Genomic DNA, 21,465 nt, shown 5'->3' with positions numbered 1-21,465 from the left:
TTTCTGATGAAGGGTCTAGGCCCGAAACGTCAGCATTTCTGCTCCTATGATGCTGCTTAGCCTGCTGTGTTCATCCAGCTCTGCATCTTGTTGTCTCGGATTCTCCAGCATCTGCAGTTCCTACTACCACTGTGTACTTCTCTGTTACACTTCACATGTGAGTTTTTTGTCTCTATTTCTGTATCCTCCTAACAGTTCATTATGCTTCATCATGTGTCATTTGCAAAGTTACGTCAATTATAAATATTAATCAAAACAGTTGTCCTAATACTGCCCCAGCAGCATCACTATCTACCTTCTTCCAGTTTACAAGACAGTTGTTCACCACAACGCTGTCACCGATCAATCAGCTAAATTCACATCTTTGCCTATTCCATAGGCTTCAAAATACTTTGTGGAAATTTATGTTCACCACGCTAACAGCATTATGTGTATCTGTTGTTTCACTTTGTGTTAGCAAAAAGTCTCAATCAAGTTAAACTCAGAAATCTAGGATCCAGATAACTCTTATGCACCAGCTTTACTACTGTATGCCTTTAAGCTGAGCTTGTTTAGAAAAATCACGAGTTTTATAGTAATACTAAAAAGAGAACTGTTCCATTCCACAACCACCAGGAGGACCAAATATACTCATTCATTGACATATCTGGAAGCTATTATAGGAAATTATACACTCATTTAAATTCCTCTCTTTTGAGGGGCAAACTAAACATTGCAACAATGCAATTAAAACAGCGGGGAGGTGTTCTTCAGATAAATATGGCCTTGCTTTCCGATGATATTGATTCAATCCATACTTGAAATAGCATCCTCCAAACTGAATTATGCCAGTAATTGTTTTATTGTAATAACAAAGATTGCATGATTTTAGCTATTATTTCCTGTATTACATTAGCATAGTTTGCAAGAATAAAATAGATTGCAGCTTTGCCGTTTTGAGCAAATCTGGCATTTTTGCAAACAGAGAATGCTCAATTACAATCAAGAGTTCCTTGTTTTAATGTTGGACTTTTTTTGCTGCAAAGGATCTTCAAGCTGCACAGCATCACACAATCACACCTGCAGTGCTTTTCATTCCTTAGTCATTTGTAATTTTGCACACATTTGAGGAATCTAATATAAAAAATAGTAGCTTCATGCATGTCTATGTAATGTTATGTGCAAATATTTGTGGTGTTATTAGTGATTGGATTGGATATTCAAATGTAAGAAGAGAAGTCGAAGGCTTTATTCCTATGAGAATATAGCCTCAGTAACCAATGCATTCTAATTCAATCCATCTCCCATTTCTCCCAGTTTCAAATTTTGGGGTTCCTGCCAGCTTTCTCGCAAAAATTAGACAATGCCATTGACACGCCAACTGTTTCCTTAGTGTCTGAGAATGAAGCTATAAAGATTTACAAGAGAGGTGAATAGCACGATAACTCTTATTGGGATGCTATAGGGATTTTATATTTGGAAGAAACTTCTATAAACTGTAATTATATTGACTGTGGACTGTGGAATAAGTGTTATACTAGGCAGATAACCTAAAGTTTTTTTATCCTTTGATAGGATGTGGGTGTTGATGACAAAGCCAGTATTTTTTGCCCATCCCTAATTGCTCATGAAGAGAGTGGTTTACTAAACTATTTCAGAGGGCAGTTAAGAGTCAACCACATTTTTGTGTGACTGAAGCTACATACAGGTAAGGATGGCAAACTTCCTTCCCTAAAGGACATTAATGAACCTCCAGATGAGTTTTTAATGACACTTGACAATGATTTCAGTATTACTGAAGCTAGCTTTCAATTCTAGATTTTATTAAATGAATTGAAATCCACCAGTTATTATGATGGGATTTGAGCTCGTGGCCCCAGAGAATGAGCCTGGGCCTCAGAATCTCTAGCCCAGTGACAGTGTCACCAAGCTTCCATCTCCCCTGACATGGGTCAAAGATATTGGTTTTAAGGATCAACTTAAAATAAATTAAAGCAGGATAGAGATGAATGAGGTTTACAGAGGGAACTGGGACCTAGGAAGCTGAAGGCACAGCCATCAGTTGTGAAAGAATTAAAATTTGGGGCAGCTCGTGAGGTCAGAATTAGATGAGTGCTAACTCATCTCGGAGAGTGGTGGCCTAGATGAAGTCACAGGTGTAGGGAGAGATAATTTCAAAATGAGGATTAAACTCCAACATTCAAGAAGTTGCTGAAACAGAAGCCAAAGTAGGTTAGCAAGCACAGGGGTGTGTTAGCGTGTGGGCACCAGCTTTTTGGATGAGCTTGAATTTATGAATGATGGAAAATGGAAGACGTCAAAGAAGATCTTAGGAAACCAGCTCGAGAGGCAACAAAGGCATGGCTGAGGGGTTCCAGGAGTTGATGAGCTAAAACAGGGTCGAGTTGATCAAAGTTATGGGAATAGATATAGGCCGAATGGATGCCAATACATGGAGTGAGGTTTATCTTAGACATGAGTGATTTAAAGCTTGGTTCAACCTTAGACAGGTGGCAGGAATTTTCATGCTTCATTTTCTTTAAGCGCTTATTAATAACAAAAATACCAAGAATAGAATTAGAAGAAAATTTGCAGTGGGGTAGATAGTTGGATTTGGGAGGTTTTATGATAAAACCTTTAAGGATACATCTCACCAGTGTTGGCAACTCCTGCAAAGGACCAAGGTGAGAAATAGAGATTAGTGGGAAAAAAAACATGACAATTAATCTACATCTACATCTCAGGATACCAAAGGAGGTGGCCATGGAAATAGTGGATGCTTTCATTGTCATCTTTGAAAATTCTGTAGATTCTGGAACAGTCCTGGCAGATTTGAGGGTGGCAAATCTAACTGGACTATTTAAAAAAGGAAGGAGGGAGAAAAGCAGGGATTATTTATCAGTTAGTCTATGTCAGTGTTGGGAAAAGTGCTGGAGTTTATTACACAGCATGTAAAGGCAGAACACTTTTTGAAAAGAAATCCAAAATGTATTACACAAAGATAACGTGAATTTATGAAAGAGAAATAGTGTTTGACAACTGGTATTGTTTGAGGACATAATTAACAGAAGGGATAAAGGTGAATCAGTGGATCTGGTGTTTTTAGATTTTCAGTATATTTTTAATAAATTTAATAATGCACTTGAGGTATTTGTGCAAATTTAAAGAACAGTGTTAATATACCAGCATGCATTTAGAATTGTTAACTATAGGAATAAATGGATCATTTTCAGAGGATGGTGATAAGTGGGGAACTGCAGCATTCAGTTCTTGGGGCCCCAGCTATTCACAATATATGATCAATGATTTGAAAAGGGGAATCGAGTGTAAACTTTTCAAATTTTCTGACAACAAACAGCTAGGTAGGAATGTGATTGAAGAGGTTGTGAGGAGGCTTCTGTGCAACTTAGACACATTGAGTGGGCAACTAGATGGCAGATGCAGTATAACATGGTTAACTGTAAATGTGTCATGAACTGGTAGGAGAAACTGGAAGTATGGTATTATTTAAATGGTAATAGATCGGAAAATGTTGATATACAAAGACATATGGGTGACTTTGTACATTGGTCATTGAAAGCAGACGTGCAAGTACAACAAGCAATTAGGAAGGCAAATGGTATGTTGACCTTTCGTTGCAAAGCGATTTGAGTACAGGAGCAAGGAAGTCTTAAATGTAGATGTATAAGGCCTTCATGAGACCACAATTACAATATTGTGTATAGTTTTAGTCTCCTTACTGCAGAAAAGGTCTTGATGGAGTAGTGATGATATTTGAAGACAAATGTTTTTGAATCCAGCACCAGAAAAATTATAGAAACCAGGATATGACTTTCAGTGCTGACCAATGGGTCGCCCTTTTCTGTTTTATCAGTTTCTTTGCTTTCATGACTCATATATTTTTCATGATTTGTTGTTTAAGAAGCGATTGGGACTGTATTCAGTGGCGTTTAGAAGAATGGGAGAATCTCATTGAAATGTGGTAAAATTCTGACAGGCCTGGACAATTTGGGGTCTAGAATAAGGAGTCACAGTCTCAGGATAACGTAGCCATTTTCAACTGAAATGAGAAATTTTTTTACTCCGAGAATAGTGAACTTGTGGAAGGGGTGGAATTCTCTGCCAAAGAAGGCTGTGATGACACAGATTTTGAACATACTTAAGGAAAAAGATAATAAAGATGTATTTCTAGAAACTAAATATGTAAACGAGTATGGCATTGATCATGTTGATTGGTGGAGTGGGCTCAAAGGACCAAATGGCCTATTCCTGCTGTTATTTTCTATGGTTCTTTAACCAAAGAATAAGAAAATCATGAAAAATATATGAGTCATGAAAGCAAAGAAACTGATAAAACAGAAAAGGGCGACCCATTGGTCAGCACTGAAAGTCATATCCTGGTTTCTATAATTTTTCTGGTGCTGGATTCAAAAACATTTGTCTTCAAACATCATCACTACTCCATCAAGACCTTTTCATAAAATTCTCAAACTGTTAATCATCAAGTTCGTGTCATCTTTATCTTTCAACACAATGCCTCACAGCTTTTTTATTAATATCTGTTACTCTGACCGTTCAGCTTGGATGCTGATTCAGGTTCTGGATTGCATAGGGACTGGATTCCTTATTCAGCCACATTTCCTTGTCCCGTTGTTCTTTCTGTTCATCTCTGTCCGCCATCACAGCTGCTACCTCAGGGCTGAAGATATTGTCTGAGGTCCTGTATTGTCTGGTTAACCGTCTAAATGAGACATCAGAGGAAGCATCATCATCATCATTGTCATCTGAAATCTTGGTGTGTCCATTTTCACACTCCTGGTTGTCTTCTGGCTCTCTGAGGAGCTTCCTAAGATCTTGTCTCACCAACACATGAAATCCAAAAGCACAGAGGGTGAATACTAAGCCAGAACAAACGCCTGACACAAAGTACAGGGCCACCTTCTCTGGGAGACCTGAGATGAAACAGATTTGGCAAAAATCAAATCTTGTTATGCAATCTGGAAACTAAGTTATTAGCCATCTAGCTTTTGAAATGCCCTCCAGGGAATTTCTGAAATGTATACCAGAGATCAAGGACAGAATTTTAACCACACCACTCGCCCAAAAGAAATGATTTTGATTGGGTGGTGTTTTAAAATGTTAAAAATCTTAAACATGTACCCAACCTGCCTTGACCACGGACATTTCCTGTTTAAATGGAGGCAATCAGAAAGCAGGCAACTAACTTGTTTCACGAGGCTGATTGATCATTTATTATTTAATAAGGGTGCATATATCTCATTTTACCTCCATTTTAAATTTAGACTGGTTGTCTGGGTTTCTTGGACCTCAGGAAACCTGGCAATGGAATGGCTATAAAAACAGTTGGATCGGGGAAATTAGCATCTCTCCAGCACTGCTGGTGGGCCAAGAAAAATACTGGGACTTCCTCCTGACATACTAAGCTAACTTCCCACAACCACCTTCTGCCCAACTATTCCCCACCCTCCCACTTCGCATTTCACACAGTTCCACTAAACTGTGGTCAATAAATCTGTTTTCCAACCAGCCTTCCTTATCATTTTCTTCCTCCGCTCTATTCCCCGAATGTAGCCAGGTGCTGTAGACTTAAGACTCAGTAGGCAATCTCTCAAATTGACTAGCTAGGGATCAAAGACAAACAAAAATGTTAACCTATGTTAAAGTCCTATATTAAATCCAGTAAAACCTGAGAGAGATCTCTTGTTCTGAGATCCTTGAATGTAAGACTAACATTCAACCCCCATTTCCTCCAGCTTCCCTGTAAAAAATCAGGCCGAAAGATCTGTAGATTTTCTCACACATAATGTAACGAGATTAATTATTAATGTTTTCAATGAATTTACGTCAATGGCAATCATCAAGAATTAAGCCAAGATCTGAACAACTGTCCCACTTTATCCTGCTCTTTATTTACATTGAATTTGGTCGAAAGTGCACTGGAAGGGGTGGCCATTTAAACTGTAATTTCCAGCCAATATTACCACATTTCTGAGTTGTTAGTGACATCTTGGGAGTGGAAATTCAAATAATAGACTAAATCTCAGATCTATGTAAAAAAAGACCGACCCATTCAACTTTAGTCAAGTCAGTTGCTTCAACTATTTTCTTTATATAAAAAGAGAAATCTATGCATACTTTTCGGAGGTTATATTAAATCAATACTGGGTTTGTTATCCATAACTGGGGAGACAATAGATCAAAATATAGGTGAAAATGAAAGGAATGTTAGCAGGTTAGCTGAAAATAACCAAACTCATTGCTAATACATTATACTATTACTAAATGTATTTAGTTATCTTAATTTTAAAGCATTATTAGAGTCACATTAGCAGCACAGAGAAACATACCCCTAAGGTGGGCAAAAGTGGCCAGAGAACTGCTAACAATCACGACATCTTTGGCATAAAGCCTGGATATTCTTGGGCCATTATACCAACCACCTGCAGCAAATGAGTACAAACTACCTGAGAGTGCTTTCAAAACTGGCTATCTCTACTGTTCAGAACTTGACTGTGTAAAGGAATCTATGGAGAATGGGTCTCAACCAATTTTAAGCTGAAAATGATGAAAATAGTATGCACAGATTTGGAATTATGCCCTGTAAATGTGAAGTATCACATTTGTACACAATGTGAGATGTGTTAAAATAATTGTTATCTTTTTCTTTAAGATAACAGATGCAGTGCTAATGCATACTGTATTTGTGCCCTGTTATTCATGCAATAATTTTGAAGGCAAATGTTTTATAGAATTGAGTCATCATTTCCAATTTCTGCAGATTTTGTCAATATATATTTCCATTTGTTGAAGCAAAGACATTTTCATAATTTCCTGATGGGCAGTACATATACTTATAACCAAGGTTTTATTTTAAATCTTCAATAGAATGTGGGCATCGCTGGAAAGACCAGCATTTGTTGCCCATCTCTAATTACCCTTGAACTGTATGGCTTGCCACATCATTTCAGAGGGCAGTTGGCCAACCACATTGCTGTGGGTCTGGACTCGCATGTAGACCAGAAGGATGACATCATTTCTTTCCTAAGTGGACATTAGTGAACCAGATGGGTTTCTACAGTAACTGACAATGGTTCCATCGTCGTCATCATCACTGGAACTAGCTTTATATTCTAGATTTATTAATTGAATTCAAATTCCACCTGCTTCTGTGGATTACTAGATCAGTCAAATTTCCACACACCACTATCCTCATTTGTTAGATCTGTTCTTTCAGTTATTTGTGCCCAACTTACAGAATGTCTATTTTGGTCATTTATGATCCTTATTTTTATTCTCTCTCTCAAAGAACTACAGCTTCCCAAGATATACAGTTTGATGCTGCACCTGACTACATCACCCATTGTGCATTCTTCAGTAGATGTCAGCAGGCTGTGAAAATGCCATTGCTGAAATGATCTGTACATGAGTTTCTTGACTTTTTTTTGTTTATTACTAATTCTTCTGAAGGCATTGGCTTCTCATGGAACACAAACACCAGCATCCTTAAGGTATTTTGCTCAAGTGCTGTATCTTTATCAACTCTAAGTCAGTGAGTATTGTAGACTGTACAACCTTCAATAAAAGACATTATGATTGATCTCACCCATTATCTGTACGTGCATACTTTGTAGTGATTCAGTCCGAGAGGCCTGACCAAACTGTCCTCTCCCATGTACAGGCTTGCAGGGGTCAATTGTAGTATCTTGCTTTTGACTTGAGTAAGATCAGTTAATTATGTGGTCCAATCTGGGGCCTTTGTTCTTGTTTTGGAATAATTTGGGAAAGAAAATTAAATCGGGTGTGAAAAGGACTGTCAATTCGCCGTAATGCTGCCAGAATAAGTTAAAATGACTTCCCTGTCTTGTTTTTGACTTATTTACCACCGGATGAGGGTATTGCAATTATCAGTTATATTTGTTAGTTTCCTCTGCTTTGGCAACGTCTAATGCTTTGGGACAAGAACTATTTGCTGTTGGATAAAGTCTTCACTGAAAAATAAATACGAAATTGTGGAGGCTTTTTTTTTCAGTAACTGACTAATTTGCAAAATATATCTTTTACACAATTGCATGAAAAAGACAAACATTTGAATTTGTACCATGAGTATAATCTGATATTAGGAATGGCTTCACTGCTCCTTGACCAGTTTCTTCAAACAGCTTTTTTGGAACTGAAATTTAAAAATACAGACAATTATGCAAATGGTTATCGTTTATCTAGAGTCATAGAGATGTAGAGCATGGAAACAGACCCTTAGTCCATGCTGACCAGATATCCTAAATTGATCCAGCCCCATTTGCCAGCATTTGGCCCATATCCTTTGAACCCTTCTTATTCATATACCCATCCAGATGCCTTTTGAAGGTTGTAATTGTACCAGCCTCCACCACTTCCTCTGGCAGCTCATTCCATACACGCACCACCCTCTACATGAAAAAGTTGCCCCTTATTACCCTTTTAAATCCTTCCCCTCTCACCTTAAACTTATACCCTCTAGTTTTGGACTCGTCTACCCTGAGAGAAAGTACTTGGCTATTCATCCTATCCATGCCCCTCATGATATCTCTTTTACTAGTAATACTTCTAAGTCTCTGATTTTCTTACCACATGTGTATGATACTTGGAGTTGTTTGCGGACTCCAGGGAAACACGGATCACCAAAACTCAGAACACTGGCAACAATCGAACAATTCGGTTTGCCGTGACACCTCGATGACATTTGCCTCAGAGCTGTAGGTGACAAGCACTCTTAAAAAGAAAAAAGTTATTCTAACCATTGCACCATCTAATGTTCTCCAAATACTTGGCCCTCATTAGTGAAAGAATTTGAGTATGGCAGTAAGAGTGTCTTGCTGTGCAATTGTACAGGGCCGTGGTGAGGCCACATTTATAGTATTGTGTGAAGTTTTGGGCTCCTTAACTGAAGAAGGCTGTTGTGGCTATGGAGGGAGTGCAATGAAAGTTTACCAAACTGATCCTTGGGATGGCAGGACTCGTGTTTGAAGGGATCAAAGGGTGTGGGGAGAGAACGGGAACAGGGTACAAAGTTGGATGATGAGCCATGATTGTATTGAACAGTGGAACAGGCTTGAGCAGTTGAATGGCCGACACCTGCTGCCATTTTCTATGTTTCTATGTTTACATTTTAAATCCTATCTCCACAAGTGTTTGTGTTTTCTGGATGGATGGAGCGAATGGCTTCCTTTCTCTACTTTGATCTTAGGGTCTGGTTTTTACTATGCAAATTCAGAGTTCTCTCAATTTCACTGAATATTCTCCTCCCTCACAATTGTCAAGTCTTTATATTTCTAAAATGGTAGCAATACTTAACTATTTGTCATTGAAAATACATCCATTTAATTTAACATCTATTTCATTACCTCATTAGTGAATAATAGCTGTAATAAGATCTTAAAAAAATGCAGTCTTTTAAGAAAAAAAACGGTGTAATTAATGTTAGTCCTAAAAACAATGTTTTTCATTCTTACTTAGGAAATGGATTTCGTCTATAGGACCAGCATTTTATTGTTCATCCCTAATTGCCCTTGAATAAATTGGCTTTCTAGACCATTTCAGAGGGCGGTTAAGAGTCAACACATTCCTGTGGATCTGAAGTCACATGTACGCCAGACCAGGAAGAGGGGACAGTTTTGTTCCCTGAAGTATATTAGTAAACCAGATTGTCAATTGTTCGAATAAAAAACAATGTTACATGTTTGATATCAAATAAGTATTTTTATCTTCATTCCAGTTGACAGTTAATAATAAGCTCCCCAGTTGTTCAATGATTAACTCTGTGTTACTTGAATTATCATTAAAATACAGAAACCAAAAGGATTTCAGATCTCAGGTCCCAGAATAAGCTGAGTTAGTGATCTTGGGACTAACAGAGGGCGATAATAAACAAACAAACTCATGGCTCTTGCTGTCAGTGATCAGTAATATTTGCTAGAAAGTGTCTGTGTGACAGCTGAATGAAAATAAGAACTAAAATACTGCAGAAACTAGAAATCTGAAACAAAAGCAGAAAGTGCTAGAAAATTGGGAACCTCTGGCAATAAGCTCACCAATATCTGGTGTTGTACTGTTCACAGAGGGGCATTCCGTATTCCCATGGAGGACTCGTCCAAAGCTTGCAGCATAAATGACAAGGATAGTTTGGTTCTTACACTGGAGTTGTAGATCCTCATTTTCACATGCAAATTTGCTTTCATGTCCATCTGTAACATAAAAGGAGAAAATTGGATGAGGCTGGGAAACAGGGATGGGGTTTGGGCTAAATAATTCATTCATGCCTATTTGTTGTGATCTAAACTTCATGATCTAGCTAATTTCAGTGAGCCATAATGTCCTTCACTTAAGACTTGATCATAAACGAGCATTGTGGAAGACCGAGAGGTTTGCAAGGATGGGGAAGCAGTTGAAATGTGTATCACAGATGCCAATGGAAATGGGATCCTTGCCTTGAGATGCTGGGCTGAAGCATGCAGCAGGGGAAGAGGAGGAGGCCAAAGGTAGACCTTTGGGAGACTCTGGAAACATTTTTTTACTGAATAAAAAACATAGTGAGGTAGAATTTCCATGAAGCCATTTCTCCAGGGTTTCCAATGATTTTCTGCTGAAGTTATTGTGATTGTTAATTAGAAAATCCCTTGTGGAAATTCCAGGCTGATTTGTATGCAAGTTAAACTGTGAGGAATATTCCTAGGGAATAGGAACAGCAATATTTGAAATCAGGTCTGTTTGATATTCATGTTAAGATTTTCTTATGTGTAAGCCCAAACAATATGCTTGTTAACATTTCACAACAATAGTATTGTAAACATTCTTCCCCATCCCCTGACCCTCTCATATGCAATCTAATTACAGCACCATTGAGCGTTCCTTTCTAAAATACATTATCTGGTTTTGTACTTACCAGGTTTACATTTATATGAAACAATCAGATATTTGTTGGTCCCAGGACAGGGATCAAGTCCAAAAATCCGACTGTTGACTGAAAACTGGCAGGAGCGTAGGTCCTGACACTCATCATATACTTTCTGCAAGAAGGACAAATACTGTTTACTTTCCATGGTACATGGACAAACAAAAATGATCATGATGCACTGAACTGCCCATTAGATAAATAGCATTTTCTCATTTTTCTCCAGGAAGACTTCACCTGAAGTGATCCACAATAGAGAAACACATGTTTCTGGGTTACATCATGTGCCAGAATCCTCAGCACCATTCTGCACATGTTGTGATTTTTCAGCAAGTTGATGAAGTTGAGCTAATTCAGAACAAATTGCTTTTAATACGATACTCCTGACAGCAACAACTCTTATTGCATCAGGAATGTCAGTTTTAGGTATTGTTTGAAGATTACTGAAACAATGTCAGTAAGTTCCCACAGCAAAAGGCTCCATGCAAAGCATCATTTGTATCTTTGTCTAAGTGCATAGATACGTGTGATCTCAAAGCCTTGGTGAGAGGGCATCAAAGATGAGGACTTAATATAGAAAAGGACAAAAGTGATTTTGTGCACATTTTGGATGGAGTGTGGTCTTTAAAAATGCTGCTGGTTGGTTCCATTCCAGGCTCAACCTTCTCAGCTTCAATACCCCATTGCCTTCCCTGCTCCTCCACTGCAGCCCATTATTACCACTGCCTCTCAGTATGCATTTGCAGGAAGGCTCAGCATCTGAATTTGTCAGGCAGTGAAGATCAGCCTGGTAGGTGTGGATGATCGTTCCATCATTAATTGCCACAAATTTTGGGCATGGCACCTATCAATAAATAAATAAGTTATCTTTTTAAGAAAAGAATATTGCAATATAAAATCTCCTCTACTGCATAAATAGCACCTTTCTGTTACTTCAGTTTAATTAATAGAAACAGTGTGAGTTAAATTGCACTCTGGTAATTTGTTCTGCATGGAATTACATGGATTACATAGGATAAATGGCATGGAAACATACCATTCAATGCAAACCGTCCAAGCCATGTTTATGGTCCACAAGTCATAGACACAAACAGCATAGAAACAGTCTATGCTGACCAGGTTTCCTAAACTGAACTAAAATCCTGTTTGCCCCATATCCCTCTAAATCTTTCCTATCCATGTAACTGTCCAAATGTCTTTCATATGTTGTGTTCTCCATCTTTCCTCAACTAACTCTATCACAAATTTTTAAATGCTTGTTGACTACCATGGCAACACTGGCGTGTAAGCTGCTGACTCTAATTTAGCTGCTGTGGTTAAACTAAAATTCTTTGGACTTCCCCTGCCAGCGCAGGAAAAGAACTCCTTTCAGAACTCAACCCTAAAGAAGGGTCACTCGACCTGAAACATTAACTCCAATTTCTCCTCAAAGATACTGCCAGACCTGCTGAGCTTTTCCAGCAATTTCTGTCTTTGTTTCTGATTTACAGCAATTCTTTCCATTTTTAAAGGAACTCCTTTTGTAATTTGTAACTATCTCTTTCAGCCATTTCCATGGCCTAGGCCACATCGCAGGCCTTCTGCCATGTTAGTTTATTGACTTTTCTCAAAAGCGTGGCTGACTAATTGTTCTTTAGGTCTCCAATGAGCATGTTTCTAACTCTGTGCCACACTTGCCATACATGCAAGTTTCTTCAATTCAAGAATGTAATCTATCTCAATCTAATTTAGCACATGCTCCCTCTCATGGAATGCAATTCTCCAATGCAATCACATTCTTTATGCCATAATGAGAGTACAAAATTTTGTCAATTTCAGCGTATTTCTTTGAACTAAGGTCTCACAACAACATTGGTCAAAAATTGCAACAAAAACATCAGGCACTATCATGGTGAAGAAAGCGTTTAGTTTTTCATCATATGCTATTTTAATCATTTTCAGCAAGATGTGTTTGTTATGACACCAATCTTCTTTGTTAAAGTTGAATTCCCACATTGTCCTGAAATATGTATTCAGTGCTATTTTCTTAAATTGCTTACTATGCTTCAATATGATGTGTAAACATGAGCATTTCAAATTGCTCAAAGCTCCTCAAACTCAACTTTAGAACTCTCCAAGAAAGTATCAGAAGTTATTCAGACTTAATTTCTGAAATGAAGAGTAAACAAGAATTCTATTCTATTCTTTGTTATCTTTTTTGTATTGCTCTGAGAAAAGATTAACATGACCATGCATAGTAGATAGTCATTAGTGAACTGATATTGCTCTGTCTGTTGGAAACTGTAAGTAATGTCACAAAATGTTCAGATCTTAAATTTTACCACAAAACTCAAGTATTCTCCCAGGTATGTTTATTTAGTTTCCTCTTAACTGTATTATATTATCTACCTCAACAACTCCCTGTGGCAGAAAGTTTTACATTATCATCAGTCTCTGGTTAAAGATGTGATTTCTGAATTGCCTCTTTTTTTTGGTAACTGTATTCTAGTACTTATTTTGTTGCTTCCAGTAGAGGAACCAATCTCTCGCTCTGTCTACTCTATCAAGATCTTTCATGGTTTCAAAGATCTTTAATTAAGTCAATTCTCAGCTTCTGCAAAGAGACCAAAACCGTTAGTTGTTTATGATAGTCATAACTTCATGCTCCTAAATCTTTTTTACACCCTCTTCAGTTCCTCTATATGCTTTCCATAAAATGGCAAGCAGAATTGTACTCAATACTGTAAATGTATTTAACCAAGGTTAATTATAGTGTTATGATCCTAGGGGATAGTAATACTGGATAAGTTAGATTTCAAATTAAGATGAGTGTGATACATTTTTTTTAGTTAAGATGGTGTTCCTTCACTGCTTTCACAAGTTTCTCTCATAAAAGAAGTTTATTACATAAAAACAAAATGGAACAAGCTATAGAACACAGGAAAAATATCTGAAAACACCTAACAGAACAACATTACAATCTATTCCCCAAAATTATCACTTAACAGCAATTCAAATTCAGGGAAATTACACCTTTATATTAAATCTATAAGTTTGGGTATGAGATTCTGCCCAATTTCTTCCTGTAAGCTATGAAGTCTTCTTCCATTAATACTCACACAGCTGTGAACCCAGACTTTCCCAGCTTTGCATAACCTGTAAATTTCTAACCAAATGCTCCCAGTCTGAAAGCTTCACAAGCTAAACTTCTAGATTGAATTAACTGCGGTTTCCCGTGAACTGTGCCATATTCCTCTCTTTGTGAGAGAAACTACAGTTGTTTCCAACTCTAGTCAAATCTCTACTGAACTACCCATTTAATTTCTAGGTTTTCTAAGCTAAAATCAATGCTTGATTATCCTGAACCAAAAGCAAGCTAATAGTTTTCAATGTGGATGCTGTAAATCAGGAACAAAAACAGAAGTTGCTGGAAAAGCTCAGCAGGTCTGGCAGCATCTGTGAAGAAAAAAATTGGAGTTAATGTTTCGGGTCCAGTGACCCTTTCTCAGTTCTGACGCTGCCAGGCTTGCTGAGCTTTCTCAGCAATTTCTGTTTTTGTTCCAGTCTTCAATGTTTACTCTTCCTGTTGCAAGTCAGCATTGTAAAACAATCTTCTGTTAACACTCCAACTGTCGCTGTTCTCTGACACTGGATTTAATCACTGTTCCAGAAAGAGTATCTGATTTAGTTTAGTTTTTTTTTATTTTTTGAACACTTAAAAAAATTAACCATCTCTATATGCCACTCTTCTAAAATTCAAACTCCTAAAATTATTAATATATATAATGTAGACACTTCATCCCAATATATTTAGCATAACTTGTGCAATTTTCAATTCCATTCCTCTAGAAATAAGCCTTAGTGTTTTGTTTGTTTTCTTCTGTTGTAGTGATTTACATGTTTGTATTCCTGTACTTCTGGATTTCTGTACCCAATTTAGATTCTTGTTTTCCAAGTCAAATGTGATCTCCTTATTTATCTTGTCAAACTGCAATACTTCAACACTTTGCTGTGTTGAAATTCGTTTGTCAATATTATTTGCATGCTGCAAGTATTAGCATCCCCTTGTAAAACTTTCTTTAAAAAAACCCAAATTTGGTGGATCTGCAAGTTTAAAAATAGTATTTGTAATTAATTTGCATTTTCAAAATGGATGAAAGTTATATAACCCACCGGTATAGCAGTGAGGGCAGCACAATTGGTGCTTTCAGCAGAAGAGTTCCTTTTACTGGGACACAAATGTTCACTGGGGACACGGCGACCATAGAAAGCAGATAGAATGCTAATGGATGTCTGAGGTGGGCAGCTTACTGACAGACGATCTCCATCACACGCATGAGCTGTATGGTTCTGTAGAATTTTCAGAAGGTATCCTGGAGAATTAAAATAGATTACTGATGGTCTGAGAGATAGACCTATTATTAAAGTTGTGAACAACACATATCATTTAAACTGGTATTTTATACAATCAGCCTGCATTTTAAATTACACATGCCTGTCACATTGTGTCTCTGCCCTACCTCTCCTGCTCCTGGGATCTTGGGTACATTGTTAAAACAACATCATCATTTTGTAAATTGATATAACAAACATTTTCAACCTCACCAATGTTCTATCACCAATAAAAAGTTCACTTTTAGGTTTTCAAATCCCCATATAGTCTTACTCCAGCCTAGTGGAGGATTTTTTTAAGCTAAGTATCCCAGATCACTCCCACTGTTGCTCTGAATGCAGGTTACTGTTTGATCCCTATCAGAGATTCCTGTTTCAGCCAGTATGCTTGTAGCAATTAAAATATTTTACCTCCTGGAATAAAGGGGTTAACCCTCCTATTTTATTGGAGGAGGAGTGTGCACTTTCAGGATGGTGACCTGAAACCAGTGGACTACTACAAGGATCAGTGCAGGGGCCACAGTTCTTTACTTTATGTATAATGACTTGTTTAAGGAAAGTGAATGTACTATTGCGAGGTTTGCATCTGACAGAAAATATGTGGAAAGGCAAGTGGTGAGGATGACATAAAGAGTCTGCAGAGGGATATAGACAGTAAGCAAAATCTTGACAGAGGAAATGTAATGTGGGAAAATGTGAGGTTATACATGTTGGCAGGAAGAATAGAGGAGCTGAATATTGGTTAGCAGTAGAGTAACAGCTGGGTGGGAGGTAGGGTGCGAAGTAATGTGGCAGGTGATTGGAGGGTGGGGAGATAGGTGAGGGTTAGACCATAAGACCTTAAGAAATAGCCTACTTCTGTTCCTACTCGGCCCGTCAAGCTGACTCCACCAGTCGAGAAAATAATGAATGGTCCAATATTCCTCACATCCACTTTCCTGTCCACTTTTCTAACCCTTGATTCCCATACTGATCAAGAATCTATCTATCTCAGCCTTAAAGATACACAAGGACTCTGCCCTCGCAATTCTCTACTTGGCAAGGAATTTGAAAGACACTCAACCCTTTGAGAGAGGAAATTCCTCCTCATCTCAGATTTGAATTGGTACTTTATTCTGAGACTGTGTCACCTGGTCCTAAACACTCCCATGAGGGGAAACATCATCTCAGCACTTACTCTGTCGAGGTCCTTAAGAGCCCAATATTTTTCAATGAGATTATCTCTCATTCTCCTATCTTCTAAAATCCAGTGAGTACGGTCCCAAATCTTTGCTCATAAGGCAATTCCTCCATACCGGAGATCATTCTAGTGAACCTTCTCTGAAATGCTTCCAAGGAAACCGTATCTGAACCTTAAATAAGGGGAACAAAACTGCACACAGTGCTCCAGATGTAGTGTCACCAGCACCATATGGTTGCACTAAGACTTCTCTAATCTTATGCTCCAACTCTCTTCAAATAAGGGCCAACATTTCATTAGGCTTCCTGATTATCTGTTGCACCTGTATGCTAACTTTGTGTTTCATGCACAAGTAACCCCCAAGTCCCTTTGTCTTACAGCTTTATGCAGTTTTTCTCCATTTAAATAATATTCTGTTCTTTTGTTCTCTCTTCCAAAATGAACAACTTTGCATTTTCCTACCTCATACTCCATTTGTCAACTTTTTGCCCACTTACTTCACCTATCAACATACCTCGGTAAACTGTCGGTATCCCTCTCACAAACTGCCTTTCCACCTATTTTGTGTTATCTGCAAATTTGGCTTCAGTGCATTCACTTCCTTCCTCCAAGTCATTAATATGTATTTTAAACAGTTGTGGTGCCAGCACTGATCCCTGTGGAATCAGTGTGCCAGGTGGATTGGTGTAGGGCAGCATTTGATTTTGGTGGATAGGAAGTCGGGTGGGTGAGGGGTAGAGTGCTGGTGGGTGGCAAATTGGGGTGCCAGGGTGATGGACTAGGATGGCAGTAGATGATTGGTTAGCACGCCAGATGGGTGAAGGGGTAGAGTGGCAAATGGGTGAAGGATAGATATGCCATATGAGTGAGAGGCTAGGTAGGTAGGATTCTGGGTGTATCGGATGCAGGGTGCCAGGCAGGTGAGGGGTTTGGGTGGTGAATAGATGGGGTATAGGGTGGCTGACAGGGAAGGTGCATGTGGTTGGCCCTGATGTGGAACTCCTGTCCATACTGCTGCAATGACTGTCTTCCTATCAGCAGATCTGGGGCACACAGTCTGTACCTAACTAGTGTTGCATTTAAATTTTCTCTCCCTTGGCCTTGAATAATTTTGGTGACATAAGTAGAATGGCAGTATTTCTATTTTAGCAGGAGATGGAAATTTCAGATGAGTGCAAAGTACATTCATCATGTTTCCATGGAAACTAGCAGTCCACCGGAGAAAGCTCTCATCGTGCTCCTCCACACAATGTTTGCTTTTCATTTCCCCAGCAGCTGCAGCTGGTTTGGGTTTCTTCCAAGCAAACTCGTATTGCTGTACCAGCCACCTGGATATAATGGACAGTTGTACCCTGATCTGTCTCCTGAGTATTCCGGTGATGGACAGGTAAGATCAATGCCAGACTTGCCCAGGCCATCCAGTTCCTTTTTGATTTCCACCTATATTTTTTTCCCTCTTTTTGACACTGAGTCTCATGCAATTATAGAAATGTTAGTATTGGAAGATCATGCAAACAGCCTTTGTATCAGAGCTATCTATTGACTCCTTCCTTTCATATGCTTTCATATTTTTCTTCAATACTATGATTGACTTATAATCACATAGTGACGTACTCTATATTCTAATCATTGGCTGCATTATAAATTCTTTCTAAACATTCCTTTTTATGTTCTAGTGTTAAAGCTAAATTATGTTTTTATTCAGATATACCAGCCAAACTTTATTATTTATTCTTTCAACAATTCTATTAGCTACCTTGAATGACTCCTGCTCGACTTGACCCATCTCTAGTTTTATATTAAATCAATTTGTTTGGACATGTTATTACACACCCCAGTGCAATTCAGGTTTGAACCACAGTATTCTACCCCAGAGATAAGGGCAGTGCTGTTGCACCAAAAAGACCCTCCTGGTGTTTAATTATCCCATCACAACTATAACCTCTTGTCGTCTCCTGCTAATACAGAACTCGATTATTGGTGAGAAAAGAAACATAATTTGAAGCTTTTTGTCTTTTACCCACCAGGACAGATTTATGAATAACATATTGCAAAGGAAACAACAGTTTATAATATATGAGAAATGAGTATTGATTTGTTGATAAGAAGACTCTAAATGGTCAAGGAATTGCCTTGTAGCATGCACCAGAGAGCAATTACCCTCCTTTTTTTTTGTTTAATTGCAAAGAAGGCAAGTAAACTCTGATTTTTCAAAGCATTGCAGTGAGCCTACTAGAGAAAAGTTGCCCAAATGCTTTCGTTCATTAAAAAATATACTTTCTCTCTACTTGCACAGGACAAGGTCCTTTGTAACAGTATACATAGCTTCTAGTGAGTGCAATGAGCCCTCACATTGGAAGTCCAACTGATAATCTTATTGTTTTTCAGTGTTCTGCTCAGCACATCCAGGATTATACAGTAAGTGCTACCCAAACAGAGAATCAAATCTAATGATGGACATTGCATTCTAAGTTTTGTAAACATGGGTTAGTTATTACTTCACCTGTTGTGAACAGCCAATTATTGAGTTGTTTGTTTTGATTCACTAGTCATTGGAATGTACAGCCTACATACCTGCTGTTCCACCAACACTGCATTTCATATATCACATGACTAACTTGCATAGTGGGCAGAACATCTTTTTGGCTTGATGGCAGAAGCCTATTTGTGTAGATACCACACGTTGCAACTGTCTAACAATTGTTAGCTTCACTTGTTGCTCAAAATTTTGAATCATTTTATCTTTCCAATGAAATTTAAGACAGACTGGGCACTTTTCAGTACCTTAGTCTTAATTTCATCCTGGTAAACCAGAATTGAATGTTTTCTTTGGCTCCATTATTTATAATTGGATGCACAAAATAACCACACATACTCCACTCCTAGTATTGAAGGTACAATAATAAGAATGATCCCAACACATCTCCCTGGACACTTCATTAATTTTATCAATTTGAGAAACATTAATTTACTGTTTGCTTTCTACAGCTAGTTATTTCATTATAATTCTATTATATCACCTTTATCACCAAGACCTTCAATCTGCAATTTTTTCCCTATTTAGCACTTTATTGGAGATTGTGTTTTACAGCTGAGGTACAGTTCACGAGCAGTTGGCTGCCATTCATCACGTGGCTAAAATGGCCAACCTTAAAGTATGAGCTGTCAATTAGTGTTAATATATTATTCAATCATTGAAAACATCAACATTGTTAAACCCAATTTTGCCGTTGTTTAATATGCATGACTTTTTTGAACAAAACTAAAAAATGTTAAATCTAATTGATTTGACAGTCGCTCAAAGGAGTTTGTAACCAGACACTTCAGCAGAAACCTCTCTCATGAAATTGGACTGCTGGGACTGCTGGAACACTACCAGGCCCTGCGGTATCCACTTGTTGTAGAATGCTTCAAACACAATGGAGACCATCATACGTTCCCTCTCCAAGGAAACTAGTGTGGTTGTAGCCGGAAAGAAAGGCACAGTTGGGTCACACAAACTCCTTAACTGCCTTCTGTCTGGACCTGTTAATGACCTTCTTGATTAAAAAGTCTATTGTGCCTGATATTCTCAGGGGATCAATCAACCAAGTATTAACCTGATCTCATTCTGCTTAGCTTCTGAGATAACACACAATGAACAGATTCCAGATCAGTATGAGCAGAGGCCAAATATTTCTTCCTGCTTTCAACCTTCCTGGTGTGACACAAATGTGATTACTATTTTGCTGTAGACACTACAAGTAAATTCTGCTGCATCTGCTATCCCCAGGCAGCCTACATCCAACTATTAACCAGCTATGTTTATAGTTTTCAAAATTAGACGAAATCAATTTTCTCATCTCTTATAGCTGTGGCTTTTAATATGCACTTTCAAATATAAGCTGAAATCCTGACTGAAATTTCCTTTCCTGTCTAGGATCTTTGAGAAAAATTGTAGCTAGCAAGAGTGTTTGGTCTAGAAATTAGCTCCAGAATCTTGTGGTAGTTCTTGCTTTGCACATCTCCAAAAGCCTTTACCTACTTACCCATCAGACCCTGTAAGAAGAGGTAGCAGGAACTGCACATGCTGGAGAATCTGAGATAACAAGGTGTAGAGCTGGATGAACACAGCAGGCCAAGCAGCATCAGAGGAGCAGGAAGGCTGACGTTTTGGGCCTAGACCCTTCTTCAGAAATTCAGTCTAGGCCGGAAACATCAGCCTTCCTGCTCCTCTGATGCTGCTTCGCCTGCTGTGTTCATCCAGCTCTACACCTTGTTATCTCAGACCCTGTAAGAAAGCAGGTTTAAGATAAGGTTAAGATTCAAACATGACTGAAGGATTTTAGGCAGTAATCCAAAACATTTTCTTCTCGAATGTGAGCTGGCCTGACATTTTTAGAAAACATTGCATTAAAACTTGTTATTGACATCTCGTAGAATCCCTACAGCGTGGAAACAGGCCCTTTAGCCCAACAAGTTCACACCAAACCTCAGAGCATCCCACCCAGACCCATCCCCCTATTCTACACATCCCTGAACACTACAGGCAATTTAGTATAGCCAATCCACCTAACCTGCACATCTTTGGACTGTGGGAGGAAACCCACACATACACGGGGAGAATGTGCAAACTCCACACAGACAGTTGCCCAAGGCTAGAATTGAACTTGCGTCCCTGGCACTGTGAGGCAGCAGTGCTAACCACTGTGCCACCATGCTGCCTGTCTCGTTTTGAGGTGGAAGATTGCAACCCTATGCTGTGTTAAAACTGAAAAGAATTCTGCACAACAAAACATGGTTTTGCTTTTTATACATCCAAGCAAGCACTTACCCGAGAAATCCGGAGTAGTTTCAGATTGAGCACAGAGGTTAAACCAAAACAGTGATACAAATGAGAATCTCACTTGACATCTAAATTTTTTCAATGTCATCATACTGATGGATTGATAAAACTTCTGAGCGGTTATGTATTTTATTCTAGTGGGTGAATAATCATTTCAGTTTT

At 38.4% G+C, this 21,465-nt stretch overlaps 1 protein-coding gene across 1 annotated transcript; it reads right to left on the bottom strand.

The window, feature by feature from the left end:
- Window positions 1-4,554: 4,554 nt before the first annotated feature.
- Window positions 4,555-21,394, bottom strand: LOC109931922 (protein eva-1 homolog C-like). Its single transcript, XM_020531196.2, has 8 exons — window positions 21,292-21,394; window positions 15,080-15,279; window positions 10,919-11,042; window positions 10,068-10,220; window positions 8,605-8,748; window positions 8,099-8,170; window positions 6,348-6,440; window positions 4,555-4,931 (listed from the first exon to the last, which is right to left on the bottom strand). Exons 1-8 carry the CDS (start codon window positions 21,392-21,394, stop codon window positions 4,555-4,557), a joined length of 1,266 nt encoding a protein of 421 aa, XP_020386785.2.
- Window positions 21,395-21,465: the final 71 nt, after the last annotated feature.

Source organism: Rhincodon typus, chromosome 14 (genome assembly GCF_021869965.1).
Source record: "Rhincodon typus isolate 14 chromosome 14, sRhiTyp1.1, whole genome shotgun sequence".
Taxonomy (NCBI): Eukaryota; Metazoa; Chordata; class Chondrichthyes; order Orectolobiformes; family Rhincodontidae; genus Rhincodon; species Rhincodon typus.
This window is presented reverse-complemented; position numbering and strand designations above follow the sequence as displayed.

What these genes read in the sequence shown, in the direction of transcription:
- LOC109931922 (XM_020531196.2), bottom strand. Translation starts at nt 21,394, where the DNA reads ATGATGACATTGAAAAAATTTAGATGTCAAGTGAGATTCTCATTTGTA. An exon ending in AACTACTCCGGATTTCTCGG is followed by an intron (nt 15,280 to 21,291) that starts GTAAGTGCTTGC and finishes TTAATTCTCCAG; the next exon opens with GATACCTTCTGAAAATTCTA. An exon ending in CAGTACAACACCAGATATTG is followed by an intron (nt 8,749 to 10,067) that starts GTGAGCTTATTG and finishes TTTCTTTTTAAG; the next exon opens with AGTGCTTGTCACCTACAGCT.